General features: G+C 36.4%; 3 protein-coding genes across 5 annotated transcripts in view; all 3 read right to left on the bottom strand.

Moving 5' to 3' along the window:
- The window catches only part of LOC136982159 (piwi-like protein Ago3), a 106,261-nt gene extending 90,249 nt beyond the window's left edge, over positions 1–16,012 (bottom strand). For all 3 annotated transcript variants that reach the window (XM_067278582.1, XM_067278585.1, XM_067278583.1), the window contains exon 1: positions 15,939–16,012. The gene's annotated coding sequence lies outside the window, so the exon portion shown is untranslated. The remainder of the gene's footprint in view (positions 1–15,938) is intronic.
- Positions 8,698–9,258, bottom strand: LOC136982154 (general transcription factor II-I repeat domain-containing protein 2-like). Its single transcript, XM_067278578.1, has one exon. It carries the CDS (start codon positions 9,256–9,258, stop codon positions 8,698–8,700), a length of 561 nt encoding a protein of 186 aa, XP_067134679.1.
- On the bottom strand, positions 11,643–13,523 carry LOC136982153 (uncharacterized). The gene has a single exon (XM_067278577.1). The coding sequence runs from the start codon at positions 13,521–13,523 to the stop codon at positions 11,643–11,645; it is 1,881 nt and encodes a 626-aa protein (XP_067134678.1).
- Positions 16,013–20,907: the final 4,895 nt, after the last annotated feature.

Raw genomic sequence — 20,907 nt, 5'->3', positions numbered from 1 at the left:
TTGTTTTATTTTTATTTTATTTTTATTTGTTGATGAAATATTGACATAATTTTGTAAATTACGATAATCCTGTTTATTTTATTTTATTTTATTTTTTATTTTTTATGTATTTATTTATTTATTGTAATTGTACCGTTAATTTATGTAATATTTGTTCGAATTTAATATTAGTTCGAATTTCATATTTAATTTAAAGATGTAACTGAAGATGGACGCTTAAAACGTTCTTAGGATTAAAGAATTTTTGCTGAAGTTGGAATGGTTGATTATTTTATTTTATTTTATATTGTCTCTTCAGTAAGGAAATATAGTTTTATTTATTCTTTATAAACTATTTGATATAATATGTTATATTAAAAATAATATAATATTTAACAATTTAGCATAAAGTAATTTAAAAATGAGTACATAATAACCGATCGTCACGTTGTTTAAAAGTGGCAAATTTCACCCCACCAAAGTCAGGTGGAAAGAGCACCACCCACAGTCGTTCTAGGAAAGTGAACTCTGACCCTAGGACTGAACATGTAGTGTTTTTTTTTTTTTTTGTTAAATAAAATTTGTAATCTAATTTTGTAAATTTGGGAGTGCTTCAAATATGACATTAAAATAGGGTTTTATGTCGTTACAAGTGGGTTTTTTTAACATTATCTAGTATAGCAAAATCGTGGAACTGATAAAAATTTGACATAATATTAGAGTTGTCGTTACATCTGATAACGTTATAATCGGGTTAAACTGTAGTTGCAAACTCAGATATTTTCCACCACCACCACTTCGGGTTTCTCCCTTACTACGGGGTTGAGGAGGCCTGAATCACACTTCACCATTACATCACCATTGCCCATGCGCAATGGCATTGGATGTATTTAATCACCCTCAATCTGGAGGGAGCCTATGATTCTGTCTGCCAGGAAGGGCTTCTGACCAAACTAGCACACTTTGGTATAGGTGGGAGGCTTTCTTCATCCTTCACACTGTACTTTTTGCATCCACTGGCAGGGTGAGATGTCGCCCCATGTTTTCTCTCAAGGGGTCCTGCAAGGCAGTGTCCTCACCCCCATCCTTTTCACCCTATACATGGTGGACCTCTGGGCAGCCCTTCCTTCAGACGTCACCATAATACTATATACAGATGACCTACACCCCATCACCTCTAGCACCAAGCCCTCCCAGGCATTATGCAGTGCTCAACATGCACTGGACCACCTAGAGCAATGGGCAGCTAAATGAAGCTTATCATTCTCTGCAGCAAAAATCAATTTCTCTCCGAAACACCACCACTAACCAATTGCTCTTTCTCTACGCTCGGGACATATTCCCCAACACACCTCCCTACAGGTCCTAGGTTTACACTTTGCTGAGACCTTCACTTCACATGCCATTAAACTTTCCTGCAGACAAAAATGACACAGGCAGGTTCGTTTCTCAAGTACTTTGTGTCTCGCCAAAACGGCACCCCCAAAGCCGACTTCCTTTGCCTTGTATACATCATTCTCAGACCTATGGCAGAATTCAGTGCACCGCTCCTGGACGGAGCCCCTCTAACGACCATCCACACTGCCCTCCGCACGGCATTGGGTGTGCCCACAACAATGTCGCTTCTCTCTCTTTCTCTCTCTACACAGACTGGTTACATCCAACTACAGACTAGGCTATGCCATAAAGCAATTTCCTAAGCAGTCACTCATCTCTCGAGAAGCTCATATAGCCCTCTCTACAAGCTTTTTCAATCTGCATCCAGCCTAGACTACTATTGTTGGGGCTCAGAGGGCATCAAGTTGCAAAGGTGAAAGGTTGTGATACACATCAGCTCTGTTTTTGGACTAAGTTATCTTTGGGTCTTTTAGCCATCCCTGGGTAATTGTTATCATTTTATTAGTGATACTTAGCTATGTCTAACACCATTTATTTTATTTATTTTGGTTAATTTTTTCTGGAGTAATGACTGATTTTGTGCCACGGGCTGGCCTAATGGCCCATTTCATAGTGTCTTTCTCTCAATCTATTAGTGATAGCTTATTTTCATGCTTATCATTGTATTCACCATTAAATCCTGGTTCCAATTATATATTATTTTTATACTTTTGGTACTTTTAGTAGGGGATATCGTGACACTTCCAGTTGGCTTTTAGGCCATTCTTTTGGCTGTTTCGCTTAGTTTTAGGTGATCATATTTAGATGGTCGTCAGAGGGGCTTTTATTTGTGTTTGTACCAATTTTTGTTATTCTACATTTATTAGCTTTTTAGTTATAGGGTCCATTACTCTACGGACTGGACAAAGGAACATGTGCCTCCATCCTATACAGCCCTAACCCAATTTTGCTGTTATTTTCTATCGTCCCTGATTCAGCCCATTCGGTGGTCGCTTTCTTTGGTTTTTAAGGAGATTTTCTCACTTTTAATGGCATTCTTTTGGTGTTTTTCGCTTCTGGTGTCAGGGCTACAGCTGCCTGGCATTGCCGGAGAGCCCGCAGGCCTCCGTTTTTTTTTTCTATTCCTGTTTTTTGGCCACTAATTTACCAGTACTGGTCTCAGTTTTTGGCGAGCTTTCAGTTACTACTGCAGGCCTACTATCAGTTTTTGGTTTTTCATAGTTTTCAGGCTTTGTCTCTTGCCCAATTAGCAATTGCATCTACTTTTTCTGAAAGTTCCGATTGAGTATTTTTGTTTAGCATCACTATTTGACTATCACAAGAAAACTAAGAGTTGTTGGTGATCCTTTGGAAGATTGTACAGCACTGCCTACACCAGTGGTTCTTAACCTTTTAGTGATGACGGACCATTTATCAAAATTTTTCTCTTGCCATGGACCACGAGCTGTTTGGCAGTAATATAAGTTCTTATAAGGTTGTTCTATAAATTAAACATGTATAAAATTATTCGAAACCAAGAGTATTATATTATTTGCAAAAATGTTACATTAATTATATTATTTTAGTGCAATTTTTGTAACTGCATAGTGTTTACCAACTGCTGGATTCTTTGTTCAGTGCTACTCAAAGCCAAACGCATGTCGGCACTGGCATCCAACCGATTTCAATGTTTACTTTTAATTATCAAAAGCACTGAGAATCCTTGCTTGCATAAATATGTGGTTGAAAATAAAGTTAGGTACCGTAAAGCAATTTCTCGAATTTTAGAGAAAGCAATAGCTTTATGGCTCCAAAAATCTTCAAGATTAATTCCTGTCTCGAAAGTATCCTTGCAGTTACTATCGTGTTACATTTCAATTAACTCTTCTTGTATTTTATCCAGCACCCCAGAAATGTTGACTATGAAAGGATTGTGGATCAGTTTCCAAATAATGCCTTCCAGGCATTATTCGGAAACTGGTCCCTATTCAGGTGTTACAAACGTGGAGAAAACCCGGAGAACTCCACGTGCCAGCCCATCCGAACGCATTGGGAACCTGCGACCAAACTCTCAGTGTTTAGCGACAGAACCGCTCGGCCACTGGTGGGCATCTCAGCACACTGTCTGTCAATAATTGGGTTCAATGTATCAAACGCAGAAAAATTCTCTTTTCAACTTTGCTGATCAATAGGTCGATTTTAGCAATAAACGTACTGATTTTATCTTCAAATGCAAATATATTGCTAGTGCCTTCCAATTTCATATTTCCTGACCGTTGCAGTTGAAGGTTCAATTTATTTAGTTTGTGCAAAAAAATCCACTAAATAAGCAAAATGTATTTGAAATTTGAACTGACAAAACTCGTCGTCATTTATTTAATAATTTTAAGATGACTTCACGGACCACTTCGGGTGCTTTCAAAGACCACCAGTGGTCCACGGACCACCGGTTAAGAACCACTGGCCTACACCCAGCATGCCCACAGGAAGTATAAACAATGGGGATGTTTCCTGCTCACTTGAAGAATCAATTACTCTAGACATCGGCCAGCATATGTGGTGTATTCTGGACCTACTTCCAGAATCATCCCGTTCTCACCCAAAAACAGAAGAACAAAAAGAAATCAGAAAAAAGGTGACCCAGATGTTTGCTGCAACTAATAAAATGTACAGCATCCCCAAGGATGCTTCGAGCAATGAAGGGTGACCCAGGCAAGGGTAATCAAACCATATCACCTGTACCTCAGCAGAGCGAGCCAAACTATGCTGATGTACTTCGAAACAATTCTAACATTTAACCAAGCTCTACCACCAGAATAATTTCCCAATCTCTTACCCAAAAATTAAATAGGGAAGGTACTGGGAGGTAATCATACGGTCTTGGTTTATGCCAACACAGACTCTGATGCCCCTATGGCCAATATTAAAGACATCACATCCACTATAATGGAGACAATTTGCCACAGGAACTGAAAATTAGTGTTAAAAATGTTAATAATAAAAGAGAAATAAAAAATGATGGCTTCTGCATAAGAGTTAACACAAGACAGGAAAGTGAGATCTTGATCCCTTCTTCTCAAAACTGTCAAAGACTGGGAAATTGATTTAATAACCATACAGGAACCCTACATTATCAACAGTTATCTTCCTCATTTTGGTGGATGGCTTACCTATCCCCCTAAAGGTTATACTGAAAAAATCAAGATCGCTATCCTTATCAGGAATAAGGGCAACACTTCACAGTTCATGCCCCATCTCTCCACCAGCTTCATGACGACTATCACCATTTGCATCCAAAACACTAGTCTTCATTTTCTCCATATACTGCTCACCACTTCAAGACATCCAGCCTCTAATAAATGACCTGGGCCGTGTTCTGTAACAGAATTCTTGCTAAGTCTAGTTAAGCTGCAATGTTGAACTCATTTCAAAGTACTGCTCGACTCCTCCCACCACTAGTTCAGTCAGCTTCTTTCATCTGTGCTAACTTCTACTAGTGACATCATTGTTTTTCTCTCATTGTACGATTTGCAAGATGGCTGATCATGTTGGACTAAACGTATTTTATTATAACAATCACAATGCTATTCTCTCATTCGAATCATTAACTCATTCTAAAATGACTTTGAAATGTAAAATTATCATATGTCAGTATAACAGATTCTGAATACATTTTAACAGAAGACAGCGGTCCATTTCATCAATAAAAATTAATAATTGCTTCATTAATTTTATCACAATCTGACGCAGCTTCCATTTGAATAATTCTATTGGTTACTTCATCCTTTTAGACCAGTTCGTTTGTCACAATTGTTGCAAACATAATTTTAACTTCGCCCACCACTTTGCCCAATTGTCTAATTAAGAATAATCAATCAATGATGCTCAGAACATTCTTAGCTCCGCCCACTAAGCCACTCAGAATTCTAACTTAGATGTTCCGCATTACTGAACACGGTCCTGGAAACTGTCAATATGACTACAGCAAGTAATCCTTGGCTTTTCAGCAGAGACCCAAACGCCAAGTCTCCACTTTGGTGGAGCCCCACAGAGGATCCTAGAGGTTATTCCCTCCACAAGCTGATCGCTGCACTGAACTTAACCTCATGTAATACCAGCAAGTTGTCAACATTCTTCTCTTCGCAGGGTGAAAGCTGGATTGACATGGTTCTGGTCAAAATTCCAATGGCCCAATTAATCAATTTCTGTCGCACTGACACAACCCCCAGTGCAAGTGATCACAAGTATATTAGAACGACACTTGATGCTCTTTCCACCACTCATAACAGCCCTAATCATCTACACACAAACTGGCCAGTTTTCCAGGATAAAATCCACAGCTCATGGATCTGTCCTCCCATAAACAACATGTCAAAGAAGAATATCGAGGACTGTATCCACCAACTAAATAACACCATCCTTGAAGTATACCGCACAAATAGCTGGCCAAAGGTGGCAAAGAGAACTTCTCTGTAGTGGGTCAGAGAACTCAGTGACCTCAGGCTCACTATATGATTATCACCTACTTGATCTTCTGCATAAAACACTTACTGATATATCTATACTAAAATTTAAGGGTGTGTTCATGTAAGATCAATATTTTTTTTCTTGTAATAGAAGGTACTGTTAATTGTCGCGTCAGGCCCATCCTAGTCTCGTGTAATGATTAATTAATTTTCGTAACTCTCACCTGACCGTCTTGTTCGTACGCCAGGTTCCCTGTCGTATGTCCAATCAAGCAAAAAGTCCACTAAATCTATCTTTAGATTTTATTCCACACAAAACAAAAATCAACTATTTACATTAATTCGGTTACAAGAGCATTCCACTATGTTCCCGCGCCTTTTGGAACTTAACAACTTTTTTCTTGGTGTTGCCAACTCTCGACAAAAACCAAATTCCCGCCATCTAGTGGGATGAACGGGTCAGTTAATACAAATGATATTAACTTTAACTTTTATAACACTGGAATGGTTCAATGGTCCATTACAGATAAAACAAAAATAATTAATCCATTTCAAATTTAAATTACTATGTAAAACTTATGAATCAAATCTTAGTGAGCTTTCTGTATTTAAACATAAAATCTCACGTTAACCAAATTGAATGATTTTATAATTAGACGTAATTCATATGGTCACCATCCAACACATGACTAGTGAAATTTTCCATAAATAATAAACTTTTATTATTTATAATTAAAACATATACAGAAGAATCTCATTTTCACAGATTGCTTGGGCTGCCAAAAATAATCCACTGTTCCAAGAATCCATTATATCGCAAACAACATTTCCCACACAGCCAGGAAAATATCCATTATTTGAAAAAATTCCATTTTTGAACCCCTATATGGAATGGAATGGTATTTGAAATTATTCAGTCTCTTGTGATCTCTATTCTTTATTCTATAGAAACACACATGCTTCTAACACATGTATATTATGCCGTATGTGTGTACGACAAGGCGAATCTCTTCATAGTGAAGACTTGAATGGATGCCAGTCTCTGGTGAAACAAACTAGAATTTCTGGTTTCGTTTTTGAGTGCATGGTATCTGAGTCTGTTGACCAAACTTTGAGAAAGGTGTCGTTAATTATCCTTTGCTATATCTGTATATTTTTATCTGTTCTTTACTCAGTTTCTTTATTTTTTGATCAATGCCCTTTATACACATGCTACCACACTGAATTTCGTTTCTTAATCATTACCCATCCTGAGATATTAAATGAAATAGACACCAACACACAAGAAATGTTTTTTCTCAAAATGCAAAGATTTGCAAAAAAACTCAGAAGATCAAATTTAACATGATTCCAATATTTTTCTGTTATATATATATATTAACAAGCTGGGAAAGTAAAACACTGTTTTCATTTATTATATATCAATAGATCCTGTAATCTGTTAGAGCTATAAATTTACTAAATTGTCCCTTAAACTTTCCAAATTATATATTATTAACAAACTTGAAAAAAATTTAATCAGCAATTTTGTTAGGCCGCGACTCCACTAGCCGTAAAAGGGCCGTAAAACCCCTCGCCATAAAAGCTTTTAATCACATGACCATGATATTTTACGCCTGAGCAGGTCATAAAACCAACGTAAAAGCAAGTTGAGCAGTGTTCAACTTTCGAAGTGAATACAATCGTAAACCGGTACCATCCACCAATCAGAAGGAAATCTAGGTCATCGTGACACGGTGCGAAAATGGCAGAAAACGAGCTTTTGTGTACGTTCTCTCGTGGCTACTCTAGAAGATCTGGAAAGATTTATCGAAAACATCCGAAAGTATTCATGTATCTATGACAAGAGGTATCCCAATTATAATAATGGATGCCTAAAACACGCGATATGAACGGCCAAAGGAAAATCCTTCAATTTAGAGGAGTATATAATAAAAAAGCTAAGCTTATAAATGCTGTATATTATCTTAATAATATAATAATAAAAGTCAATATATGAAAGTAAAGATATTACTTTTACTACATTTGTAATTATAGTACAGAAGAAAACTCGTAGAATATAATTATTGTCTTTATATTGATATATCACGTATACACCGTAATAGTACTGTCGCCGTAAAAAGCTTCGCTAGCTGGACCTCCACCGCAATCTGAGCGCAAACGCAAATAGGTCACATGATTAAAAGCTTTTACGGCGAGGGGTTTTACGGCTAGTGGAGTCGCGGCCTTACACTATGAAAATTATTAAAACAATAATTGAAAAATGATAAACATAATATAAAACAACACTATCATTTTTTGTACTTGGTTTTCATTTCTAGATTGGTTAATTAACATTTGGCCTCAAATTGAAGGAGTAAGGTTAATTGTGATAGGCTTGGAAGGAATTAAAATAGTCTATTTTGAAAATAATTTTGTCGACATTAGACTGTGTGCTCTCGTATTTGTCATTGCATAACTAACATTTTTAAGACCTCAAAAGTCTTGTAATAACAAGAAGTTTTCAACGTGCAACAAGAGAAAGGTGTTATGGGTGTTGAAATTTAAATATTTAATCAATAGTTAATGAAGTAACAAGTGACAGCTTGGCATCACAAAAATGTGCCCGTAACAGCAGAAAAAGTGGGAAATAGTGATATATAGCCAAAATAGTTGAGAGAAAGTGACAAATTTAAAAATAATGAGAATACAGTAGAGCAGTGGGGGGCAAACTTTTTTAATGGGAGGGCCACAAAGTTTAAGAAATTCTAGAGGAGGGCCAGAATTATAGAAAAAATGTATTTTGTATTAAAGCTTTTAATCATATTATTATAAAAACATTACAGCATTACACACAAATGTTACAAATTACCTTTTACCTTAAATAATAATTAATTTAACTTTTATTCGAAGGCCCTGCCATGGTAGGCATGTGAGACATATGGAATTGTTTTTGATTTTCCATAATATTTTCGAAAGCAGGTTCCAGCTGTGACGAAGCAACTTTCAGCAGTGCGAAAAGGTGTTCATCAGTCAATCGGTTTCTGATTGAGTTTTTCCGCAATTTCATGGTCGAAAAAGTCTGTTCGCACACATAAGACGATGCAAACATCTCCATAATTTTCTGGGCGTGAGCAATCATCTTTGGAAATTCAGCTTTCCGCAGTGCTCTATAAAAATCTAGTTTTGTGGAATTCAAGAACAATTGCTTTAAATGGGTACTGCACTGCATTTCAATAATTTCCAACTGCAATTCTGCAGATACATTTTCCGGATCCACATTAAACGGCATCGAGAAAACATCTAGCGATGATTGAATGTTCTTAAAATCTTGAAACCTAGTTTCAAATTCTGTGTGAAGTTTTTTCAACGCCTGACTGAATTCTTTTAGTTTGTTCTCACTCACTGGTGACATGGATTTTAAACGCAGAAAGTGAGTTAAATCGTTCTTTGCCATGCAGTTATAAAACAGAAAAAGCTGAGTTTTAAATGATTTCAGACAACCCCAAGTCTCATCTATAAATTGGTTCTTTCCTTGCAATCTTTTATTTAATTTGTTATAGTGTTCCAGCAAATCGGTAAAAATGCAAAATCGGTACGCCAATCTTTGTCTTCTAAGATTTGGAAATCAGACCATTTTTCTGTTTTATTCTTTAAGAAATCTTGTATTTCCTCTTTTAATTTCCAAACCCGTTCAAATGCATATCCACAACTTAATCATCTTACTTTCGTGTGGTAAAGAAAGTCAGAATAATCTGCGTCGACTTCAATCAGAAATTCTTGGAATTGTCGGTGTACCAAGCCCCGAGATCGAATCGTATTAATTAATATTAAAACCACATTAAGTACATGCGTAATATCTATTGCAGCTTTACAAAGGACGTCCTGGTGAATTATACAATGTAAAAATACAACATCGTGATTAGGATTCTGGTTCCGAAAAATACCTGAAAATCCCGCGTTTTTTCCAACCATATTTGGGGCTCCATCTGTAGTTATATTGCATAATTTTGAAATAGGCGCATTTAAATTTTGAAAACCTTCGGAAAATTCGTTATGAATTATTTGCCCCGTCGTTTTTCCTTTTATCGATTGCAAACAAGCTAGCTCTTCAGTAATATTAAATTCGTCGTCAACGCCTCTAATGAAGATTAATAATTGAGCAGTGTCACTTCTATCCGTACTTTCATCCATCGTCACGGAAAAATATTTAAAGTTTTCTATACGCTACCTAAATTGAGTCAACAAGTTTGATGCAATGGCATCAATTCGCGTTGTTACTATTTTTGCAATAAGCTGACAGACTCGAACTCTTTAATTTTTTCTGGACATAAAATTTTACTCATACTCACCATACAATCTTTTACAAATTCTCCTTCCGAGTATGGTTTGTTATTTTTAGCTATTTTATAAGCCACAACATATCCAGCCAGTGAAGAAGCCTTTTGAGCAGTGTTTTGCTTTATAAACACATTCCGCTGAGCAGATATTGTTTTTTTTTAGGTTTTCCGCATTTACCTTTTTTTCTGCGTCATTCATCAAAGCATATTTGGTTTTTGAATGTTTGGTGTTGAAATGACGAGCAAGGTTAAAATCTTTAAATACCGCCACTGCTTCATTACAAATAAGACATACTGGCTTACCGTTGTATTCCATAAAAAAGTATTTTCAAGCCCACTCTTCTTTGCACAGACGACACTTGGAATCGACTTTTCGTTTTTTATACACCATTATCCCAAAAGCGCAGATTTTTTTTAAACGATTATGAATGTAAAGCGTTACGCGAACAAGCAAGAACAAGAGACAAAATTAACGTAAAACGTGCGGCTTGGTCAGTGACAGCTGGCGAGTGGCGACTGAGTTCACTCGCCCCCGCCGCCCGCGCCTCTCATTTCACCACACTTTTCGCCCCGTATTACGCAACACATGACCTACGCGGCTAGTTTAGCTTCACCTATAGATTATGCATCTATTATTCTACTAAGTAGAATCTACCTTATACTTCTCGACTGTCAAAACGTAATTATAGTGGGCCATATGCTATCCATGTCGATGAACCGTCGGCGGGCCAGATTAAATACTTTCGCGGGCCGGAGTTGGCCCGCGGGCCGTACTTGGCCCGCGGGCCGTACTTGGCCCATCACTGCAGTAGAGCATTGATTATCCGACCCCCAATCAACCGTCACATCGGTTAACCGACTGCATTCTAGTCAGCAAATTCAATGTCCACTAGTGTGGCGCTAAATATTTGGCTATATCTTGGCTACTTTATTATTATTTTGTTAAATTTTTGCATGTTTTAGCTGGCAACACTGGCTTGACTATGAAAGGGAGGCCAGTATTTAAACAATGCTTAATTTTATTTAACGACGATATCCAATTGCTGTTTTTAAAATATGTGCGAAATTTAGCGGCAAAAAAACGAAGTGTCAGCTGTGAAGCAAAAGAAAATTTTGGACTTCTTTTTCTAATGTATAGGCCTACTTTATGTAAAATATGTTACCCGAATATATATTTTTTTGTTTTATTTTTTTCAATATACAGTACAGTACTGTATTTATTTTGTGCAAAATAAAGAAATAATTTTTAACGATACAATAACGACGATTATTAAAATCCATCGTAAGAAAACGAAGCAAGAGCAAATAAGTCTACTCCAATAACCTTAAATTAGCTTCGCAAGTATATTACTTTCTCCACAAACGTTTTCGGTCTCTTAGGACCTTCTTCAGGTGGGATTTAAGCTGAGAGTGACCCTACGAACTAAACTCACGTAACGGATACATTCCAAACCCCCACTCCAGATGTGTACTATAAACAAACATCGCCGCGCATGCGCGGTTACAACGCCGGGTCGTACATCGCTTGCCACGCCTTCGAAAGTTGTATTTCGTCTTTAAAGTTGATAGAGAGGCCCTGGGAATCCGCTTTAAAGATCTCTAGCGCTTCCAAATACTTAAGGTGTTGAGCCTGCCTAGTTCTCCTTATCAGGGTCGCGCGCTGCAGTCCCGGCGTAATGCCGTTTTCACTAGCGTAAACAGCTAAGGCCGTATTGGTCTTTTTTTTCTCGATATCCGTTTTATGCTCACGGATGCGTTGGCCGAGGGATCTTTTTGTGGAGCCGATATACACTAGATCCCTACCGAATCTATGGTCTCGGAGTGGAATTCTATATACCCCCGGCTCCCTTTCAACGTCCACCGGATCTTTCCCGTTCCTAAGCAGGGAGAAGACGTCTGGTTTCCGCTTATAGGCTATTTTTGTGTTAGTATACGCACCGATCTCACGGTATAAGGAGTGTAGATGCCGTTCATACGTGATAACAACCAGGCGGGGAGGCATACCCTGTTGCCGATTATACTCCCGAACCGCATCAGGCTGGTTTACAGGGTTGCGCTCTTGGTCTTCTGCTATACTCAGTATAAGCTTCTTGCTATAGCCATGGTTCTCAGCTATCCTTGCTATCCTCTCTATCTCCTTCCGCTTATCCCTCTCCCTATTACAGTGCGTGTAGGCTCTTCTAGTAAGGGCCCTAAATGCCGCCAGTTTGTAGCTATACGGATCATTGGAGTCAGCTGGGATGTATATTGGGATGGCGTTCGGTTTTCGGTATACATTAGTGTCGTAACTTCCATCGCTAAAGGTAATATTAATGTCTAAAAAATGAGCCGCTTCGTCGCTCATTTGTACTAACTCGATCAAAAGACCGTATGGGTTGTCATTCATACAGCACACAAATCTGTCGATGTCTGGTTTCTTCTTCCAGATGATGCAGATGTCGTCAATGTACCTTTTATATAGGCCGATGTTATCGAGGAACTCAGGGATGACCTTGGCCTCCAAACGACGAACTACCATTTCTGCCAAGTCCCCAGATAAGGGGCTACCCATAGGTACTCCTCGTTTTTGGAGGTACACTTTCCCGTCTAGCTGGAAGCACGAGGTGTAGCAGAGAATATGCGCAAGCTCTAGTATCTGCTTGTGGTCAGCATTGCCTGTTACCTCCTCCATAAGCCAATCCCGTAAACCGCAGAAACATGGCTCAAGCTTAATTGATGGGTACATCGCCTTAAAGTCCAGAATAGTAATCCAGGCACCCGGTGACGGCTGGCACTTGCGTATAGCCTCGATCATCTGCGTTGAGTCGGAGACTGTAAACTGATAGCCTTCGAGATGCTTCGACAGGAGCAAGTGGATCTTACGTTCTATCTTTCTGGCGGGTGCGTTGGCTTTATCTAAAATCGGTCTCAGTTCAATCCCCTGTTTATGTGTTTTGGCATAGGCAAAGAGTCTCGGAACCATCGGTGAGGCCACGGTCGCGTTGTCCAGCTGTAATTTCTTTGCCAAGCCAGTACGAGTAAACCTGTGGACCCTCGATTGGGTCTTATCGACGAAGTCTTTCCCTATTTCTTCACATTCTGTGTCTCTTATATATTTCTGCAGAATGGCGGTGTAGGAGTTTCTCTTCATCAAAACTAGAGCCCTATTCTTGTCCGCCCTTAGGAAGACTATGTTATTTTCCCGTAGCCACTTCCTGCTTTTCTTCAAAGCGTTCAGGTATTCAGCCTCCTTACCGTGCTTTTTTAGGTTATAGCTCCTCATCCAGAAGTGTGCCTTCCATCTGAAGTATTCTTTTCGGGTCTCGCTCAGGTTTCGAATGAGGTCCTCAACACCAGGCATGACAGCTTCCGGTGTTAATTTGTAGGATCCCGGCACAAACATAGGGCCTTTCCTAAGTATTGTTTTAATACATTCCGGAGGGTTAGGCAGGCTCAACACCTTAAGTATTTGGAAGCGCTAGAGATCTTTAAAGCGGATTCCCAGGGCCTCTCTATCAACTTTAAAGACGAAATACAACTTTCGAAGGCGTGGCAAGCGATGTACGACCCGGCGTTGTAACCGCGCATGCGCGGCGATGTTTGTTTATAGTACACATCTGGAGTGGGGGTTTGGAATGTATCCGTTACGTGAGTTTAGTTCGTAGGGTCACTCTCAGCTTAAATCCCACCTGAAGAAGGTCCTAAGAGACCGAAAACGTTTGTGGAGAAAGTAATATACTTGCGAAGCTAATTTAAGGTTATTGGAGTAGACTTAACGACGATTATTATTTTTAAAAATTTGTTAGGCTTAACATTGATGAAAATTCAACACGAAGTAGGTTAATAGCGATATATTAATATACTAGTTACATGGGATACACTAATATAATATACTAATAATGTACTTTTTCGTACTTTTCGGTTATCTGTTTTTTCACTTACCCAACCAGTCCCCAAATGAGTCGGATAATCGATGCTCTACTGTAGTGATCTTTTCCATGGCTTGTGTCATATAAAGCCCATTTGAGCAACACAAATCCTCCCTTATTCATCAAGCCTATTAGTTGATTAACTAGCATCTTACATTCCTCTACATTTTGTGCACCTGATAACAAGATGTTTCAATTGGTAGCTGTTAGGCCACGAACACACATGCGTAAAATTGTGTGGCAGAAAACTAAATCAGAAATCAGCTTTCAGTTCAGTTTCTGTTTTACGCTTTTATGCCAGAACACACATACGTAAAAATTATGACTAAATAGGAAACACCACTGCCACCAACAGTGCTAATTTTATTAATTTTTTCTTGTCATGTATCTATTCCTTTGTACCTTCCATTTTTTTCCACTTCCTCTGCTATAATATAGAAAATTTAAATCAATACACTTGTATTCCGAATTCAAATAAAGAACGTGCGTGCGTATAAATCAATTCTACTAGACCTACCTGTTGTGTGAAATTTTGCACCTATAGCCATCCATAAACGTTGTTTAAATATAGTGGCTTTATACATGACACTGATGTGGTCGAATGGATTCAATAAACTCCTCTATTTCATTTATTTTTTGTTTTTTCGAGACCGTCACAATTGTAGGGTTAACCCTCATTGCCACCATTGTTAGAATAAAAAGCATGTGTCTACTTTGACATCACAGAAAAGACTTCTCTTTATTCGAGGAATTTTGGCGTAAAAAGTAGAGACATGCTCTACTCTATTTTCAGTCTGTTTCAGCCAAAATTTCAGAAAAATTTTTACGCTTTCTGTTTTACACTAGATTTTACGCTGAATTTTACGCATGTGTGTTCCTGGCCTTACGTAGTTATGTTTCTGCCGAACGACAAGTGACACATGCGTTGGAACAAAAAGCCTCGTTGGTCAGTTTCAGGTAGTTATAGGTAGCGTAAACAAAAGACACTACCGAATGTGATATCAAAACACCAAACATATTCCAAAAGAGCTACTGTAGAGGGCATTCAGCAGAAAAATACCAAACAGCTCCAGAACTGTAGAGTCTGCTAAATGCTGACATTTAGTAGCATCTTTCATTTACGTTACCCGAAACCGACCATCGACGGCTGCTTTTTGTTTCAACAGATATGTCACTCATCGTTCAGCAGATGTAACTACATAACAGTTACCAATTGAAACATCTTTGCTCAGTTCCAAATGTCGACTCTGCCGAACGCAGCCATTATCCCCTCATTCAGAACTACAATCTTGACAATTTGACTTCTAAAACATCAGATTCATTCATTTGTGCATTTTAATGAACGATAAAACTTACCAAAAACCATTAATCAAAAACTTAGTTTTGGTTTACAACCTAATGCAATAGACCATCTTCAGGTGTTACCAAATTTGAACTCAGGTTAAATTCTATCTAGGTAGTCCCAATGGCAGCGCTTCGGTTAGGTTAGGGTTAGGTTAGGTTAGATTAACTATACTTTTAGTAGACATTCCCTTTTTTCTTTTGTTCAAGAATTACCGTGAATCAATAACTAGTGACATTAAACTCTCGGGGCTCCTCTACGTGAGAAGTCCGTTAGGAACACGAACAGTCGGAAGCGGCCATTGGGACTTCCTAGATAGAATTTAAGCGTCAAGCTTTTTCTGTTTGTATATAATTTTATGACGCTGAAATAGAAACTGATTTAATTAAAGATCGGTGACCTACAAAACGTTGCCCTTAAGTGAAACAATTAAGTCAACTAACCACGGACAATTCTCAGACAATATAAAAACGAAATTTAACATAAAAGCATTCAATATTCACCAGGACAACTGTACTTCATCATATATTTTACAAAAAATCCTCACCTTTCAAAATCTGAAGAGAAAAATATTTCCCAATCACACGACAATCTAAAACAGAAACCAAAACATGAAACTACCGTAAAATCCTGCAGGAAGCTTCCTGCTGACAGATTCTGATTTAGTAAACCCGCCAAAATATGTTAAAGTTAATAAATTAATAAATTAAAAATAAATTGTTTTATTTATTAAATTAGTATTTCTGTGATTTTTATATTATTATTTTGATAATTAAAATAATTATTTTTCGAAAAACTTAACTTTTATTTTTTTTTTAATTATTTAAAATTTTAATATCAAAATTCTTTTTTTTTTGTATGATTTGTCTTTTCTAGTTTTATTACTAGTTATTATAGTTTTATTCTAGTAATCTTTAAATCTTATATTTTAAATAATTTTTTAAATAATAAAAATTTTTTCATTCCGAAAATGAATGTGATTCGCTTGTGCCAACGATAGATCTGACACCTAGCGGTATTAGCGCAAACTACATAATGGCGGCTGCTATGGGTATAAAGTAGTTTGTTAGAATACAAAGTGTTCACCCTATCTAATATAGGCCATCGTCCGGTTTAATATTATAAATGTTCCAAAATGGAACGTACCGTTTTCGAATATTTTACATATTTAAAATTCAAAAAAATAATTTAACTTTAAAATATATTGTGAGAAGTGTGTATATTAAATAAATAAACAAACAAATAAAACATAGAAAACAAAGCTAAGTAGAAAGAAATGATTTAAAGGTTTTTAAGTGCCATTCTTATTTCTATTATATATATATCCACACCATTGGAAGCGCATTAGCATCCATAGCATTTAGGCAACGGTTTTTCATTTTACTTTTATAAATTTCCACCTTTTCCATCTCCAACGCAATGGATGGAAAGTGCACCGTTTAAATGACTTTAGCCTCTTCCCATTTTACAATCGTTCCTTCAGTCTGTGCTATAATTGATAATCAGCGGGTTGCCGTCATTGGAAGCGATGGAAGCGCCGATTCCACCTTCCAATGACCTTCCCTTGTATTTTATAAAATATAAATTTTCATATTAGAAAGAAGTTTAACGTACTTTGAATTAATTAAAATTAATATTTTATTATAACTGCATTATGTATCTTTTACAAATTTCTATACTACATGTGAAAAAAACGATAAGATTGCTATTGTATATTCGAATAATTCGGTGGCGGAAGGAGTGTCGAAACCGGGTCGGTTTCCAATCAGCCAGATTATATAGGCATTGGCACATGCGGTTTACAGAGCACCAACCTCACCCGGTTTAGCTGGCGGATGCTTCACACATAAAGTTTCTAATTTTATATCGCGGACTCGTTGTTCGCTGTTAGCCGACTGCCTGCTAGATATTCGGCCGCCCTCGCTCGATTATGTGAATCATGAGTAGACTAGATCAACGGTGGGCAACCCCCGGCCCGCGGGCCAGCTACGGCTCGCGAAAAGTTTCTATCCGGCCCGCGAGATCTTTAATAGATTATTAAATTGGAAAAATAACTAATTAATAGTTAATTTTCCAATTCTTTGTAATTTTCGAAAACGATAAGAGAAATAAATGTAGTATAAACTTTTTATTTATTTATTTCATATTTGCAGACTAAAAAATCACGAGTCACAAGAAGGCGTCAATTGACTACTACGGCCCGCGGAAAAAACGTAAAATTTATTCTGGCCCATGTTATAAAAAAAGTTGCCCACCCTAGACTAGATTTATAACTTATCCCAACCGATAGGAGTTTACTGGCATGTTTTTATGATAGTTCTGTATAGTTGACAGGAGTTTTAAAAAAATCCATTAAAATATTCGATTTATGGTTTATTCTGCTCTCCCATCTTATATTACTTACGGATTTCAATGTTAAACCGGTGATATTACGATTATAGTATGTCCCATCTGTAAGGGGATGCAGAAAAAACGTGTACAATTCTAGTACAGTGTTAAAAAATTAACTGTTACTTTGGCAGCATCATTTACAACCAAATTTAATGAATGAGACGTACAATGGTAGAAAAAAGCTCTAGAATTTATTTTCCTTAAATTTACGATTTATGTATCGGTTGTCATAAAAATTTCTTTCCACTTCTTTCCCAAGACTACAGATATTCAAGTACAAAGTAACCGGTTTCAACTTATTTCTACTTAAGAAGTAGTTAAATAATTAAGAGATTAGGGAATGAGGACATAAATAAAACCCTGATAAAAGAGCCGAAATTTTACTTAAACAGAAGCTTAACTGAACCAATCTCTTGCCGAGTACAGTGGGGTCTGATCTCTTCATAATATTAGATGTAATAAAGATAGAAATTTTTCCAGTTCAATGAGAGTGACCGAAAAGCTGTAAATTTTCGACATTTCCGTGGACACTGGTCCTAAAACGAATTAGTTAGAAAACGAACGACGGACAATCTGTTAAGTTTAACATATTTAGATTTTTACAGCTATGGTCAGAACGTTTAAAATCTACAACAACCCTGTCGCCTCCTTTGATATATACTAGGGATGCGACAAAAGAGGCATTTGACATTGACCGGTATCGGCACCCTCGGGATTTGGCACGCACACACCTACCTGGACCGTCTCTGATTCTATTCATTAGCCACTCGTAGGGAGCTATTTCACTAAGTGGATTGTTTTAAGATTTAAAAAGTAAAGAATATTTTGTTATTTTTATGTACGTTTCTTCGCAAAGTTATATTTAATTATAAGTTTCTTTAAAAGTATATTCATACAATTGAAGAATTTTTTGTACTAGGTATGTACAGTAGAGCATCGATTATCCGACTTAATTGGGGACTGGGGTTGGTCGGATAACTGAAAAGTCGGATAACCGAAAAGTATGAAAAAATACATTATTAGTATAGTGTATTACGCCTGGTTTAAATACTAGCCTCTCTTTCATGGTCGAGCCAGTGCTGCCAGCTAAAACATGCAAAAATTTAACAAAAATAATATTAAAGTAGCAAGACGTAACCAAATATTGTAGCGCCACATCACTAGCGGACATTTGAATTTGCCGACTAGAACGCGGTCGGTTAACCGATAAGTCGGTTAATCGCGGGTCGGATAATTGATGCTCTACTGTATATTTATCACACATTTTGTTTTACCACGTAAGTTTTTTTTTATAATTTTAATTTTAGCTCTTATATCGTAGCTAGTGATTCAAAAATTTATTTTAAAAAAGTTTTGGCTTAAGACCATATAATGAAAAAGAAAACATTATTAAAAGAGAAAGACCAATGCCTAAATTAAATATAAATACGTCAACAAAAAATTTCGACATTTTGACGATAAAATTTATGACGAATGACGATTCTTTCGTAAAATTGAAGCAATTTGCAAATCAAAAAGGAATAGAATTTAACATTGGTAGACAATATAAAATAAATATTGAAAATTATAACAAGATAATTACGATTAATAGATATATCTAAATTAATAGATGTTATATGTTTTTTCTCAAAGCAAGAATTGGCATTTAGAGGGCATAGGGAATTTATTGAATCTAATAACGGAGGTAATTATATTGAACTTTCTTATTTATTAAGTACGTCAAATAATCTATTAAAAATACATTTAAAGAAGTATACGGTTTTTACTGGCTTATTGAACAAACGAATACGAACGGGCCCTGACGCTCAATTAATTGATTGCTCCTGTAAGTCGGCTTTTTACAGAAACACAGCTTCCCTATCATCAAATGTCACGGCACGTCACTGGTTAACAGAAAGGTTTCGGAAGGTAACAGAAGGGTATTTCGGGCGTAACCTTTCTGTTACCTTCCGAACTTAACGGTTAACAGAAAGGTATTCAAACATCAAATAAATGATTTCCAAGTGCTTTTTTTTAAATACAAATTTAGATATTACTAGCAAAATTTCAAATTATGAAGGATTTATTGATTTCACATTAAAAAATGAATATTCTTTAATTAACACAACTAAGCAAAATTTTAGAATAATACTTGTGTTAAAGTTTAATGAAGAATGCTTTCATACATAAGAAGGAATTTGGAGATTTAATCTTTATATGGAAAGAATTTAAAAATTAAATTAAAAAATAATACAAAACGTAAACAAAACTTAAATATATTTTCTAGTCAGTCAGTCCCTCTTTACTTTAATGTATTGTTTAGATAGAGTTAGATAACCTAATAAATAGGATTTAACAATTTGGAGGGCTTGTTACACCAAGGCCGACAGAAAAAGATCTAGTCCTTTTTTCTGTCGGCCTTGGTGTGATAAGCCCTCCAAATTGTTAAATCCTATTTATTAAGCTATCTAACACTATCTAAATTAAAATCGTGGGCTAAAAGCGTCGTTTATTATTAATGTATTGTGTTACTCTATGTAAAACACCTATATTGCAAAAATTAACAAATTACGTTATACAAAATAACGTGTTCTTTTTAAATTTTAAAGAAAATAATTAACATTAATAACAAAAATAATTTATTATTTATAAATTAGACCATATTGTTTTCTTGGTACAGAATTACTACGGTTAAATCATATAATTTCAAACTAACTGCTGATGTTTCTTCTTGAAGCAAAGCAGAAAAATCACAGGACGGAAAGTATGTCTACCGCCTAGGAACGTTGCTTAATTAACGTAACACAATCTGTTGATATTCTTGTTGATAATAGGCAGACAGAATGATAGTAGCATAAATTATTTAATAATATTTACACTGTTTTTATCGATTCCAAATTGTCTGTTACAGCTATGTTACTTTATTCTTACACAGTATGTATTTCATTTTATCATCATTATTAGTTTATTGTTCTACGGTGTATGACGTTATGATGTATATGTATATGATAGTTAGTATGACATTATATGGATGTATGTATAATATATTTAGTATAACAATAATGATATAAGAATATGTAGGCTTCTAAATTGCTTAAATTTCGGGCGTAACTTGTAATAACGATATCATCTGTGTAGATTAATTA

This window comes from Centruroides vittatus, unplaced genomic scaffold, assembly GCF_030686945.1.
Source record: "Centruroides vittatus isolate TY-2023 unplaced genomic scaffold, ASM3068694v2 contig_815, whole genome shotgun sequence".
In the NCBI taxonomy this organism is placed as follows: Eukaryota; Metazoa; Arthropoda; class Arachnida; order Scorpiones; family Buthidae; genus Centruroides; species Centruroides vittatus.
The sequence above is the reverse complement of the archived record's forward strand: the minus strand, read 5'-3'. Positions and strand labels throughout refer to the sequence as shown.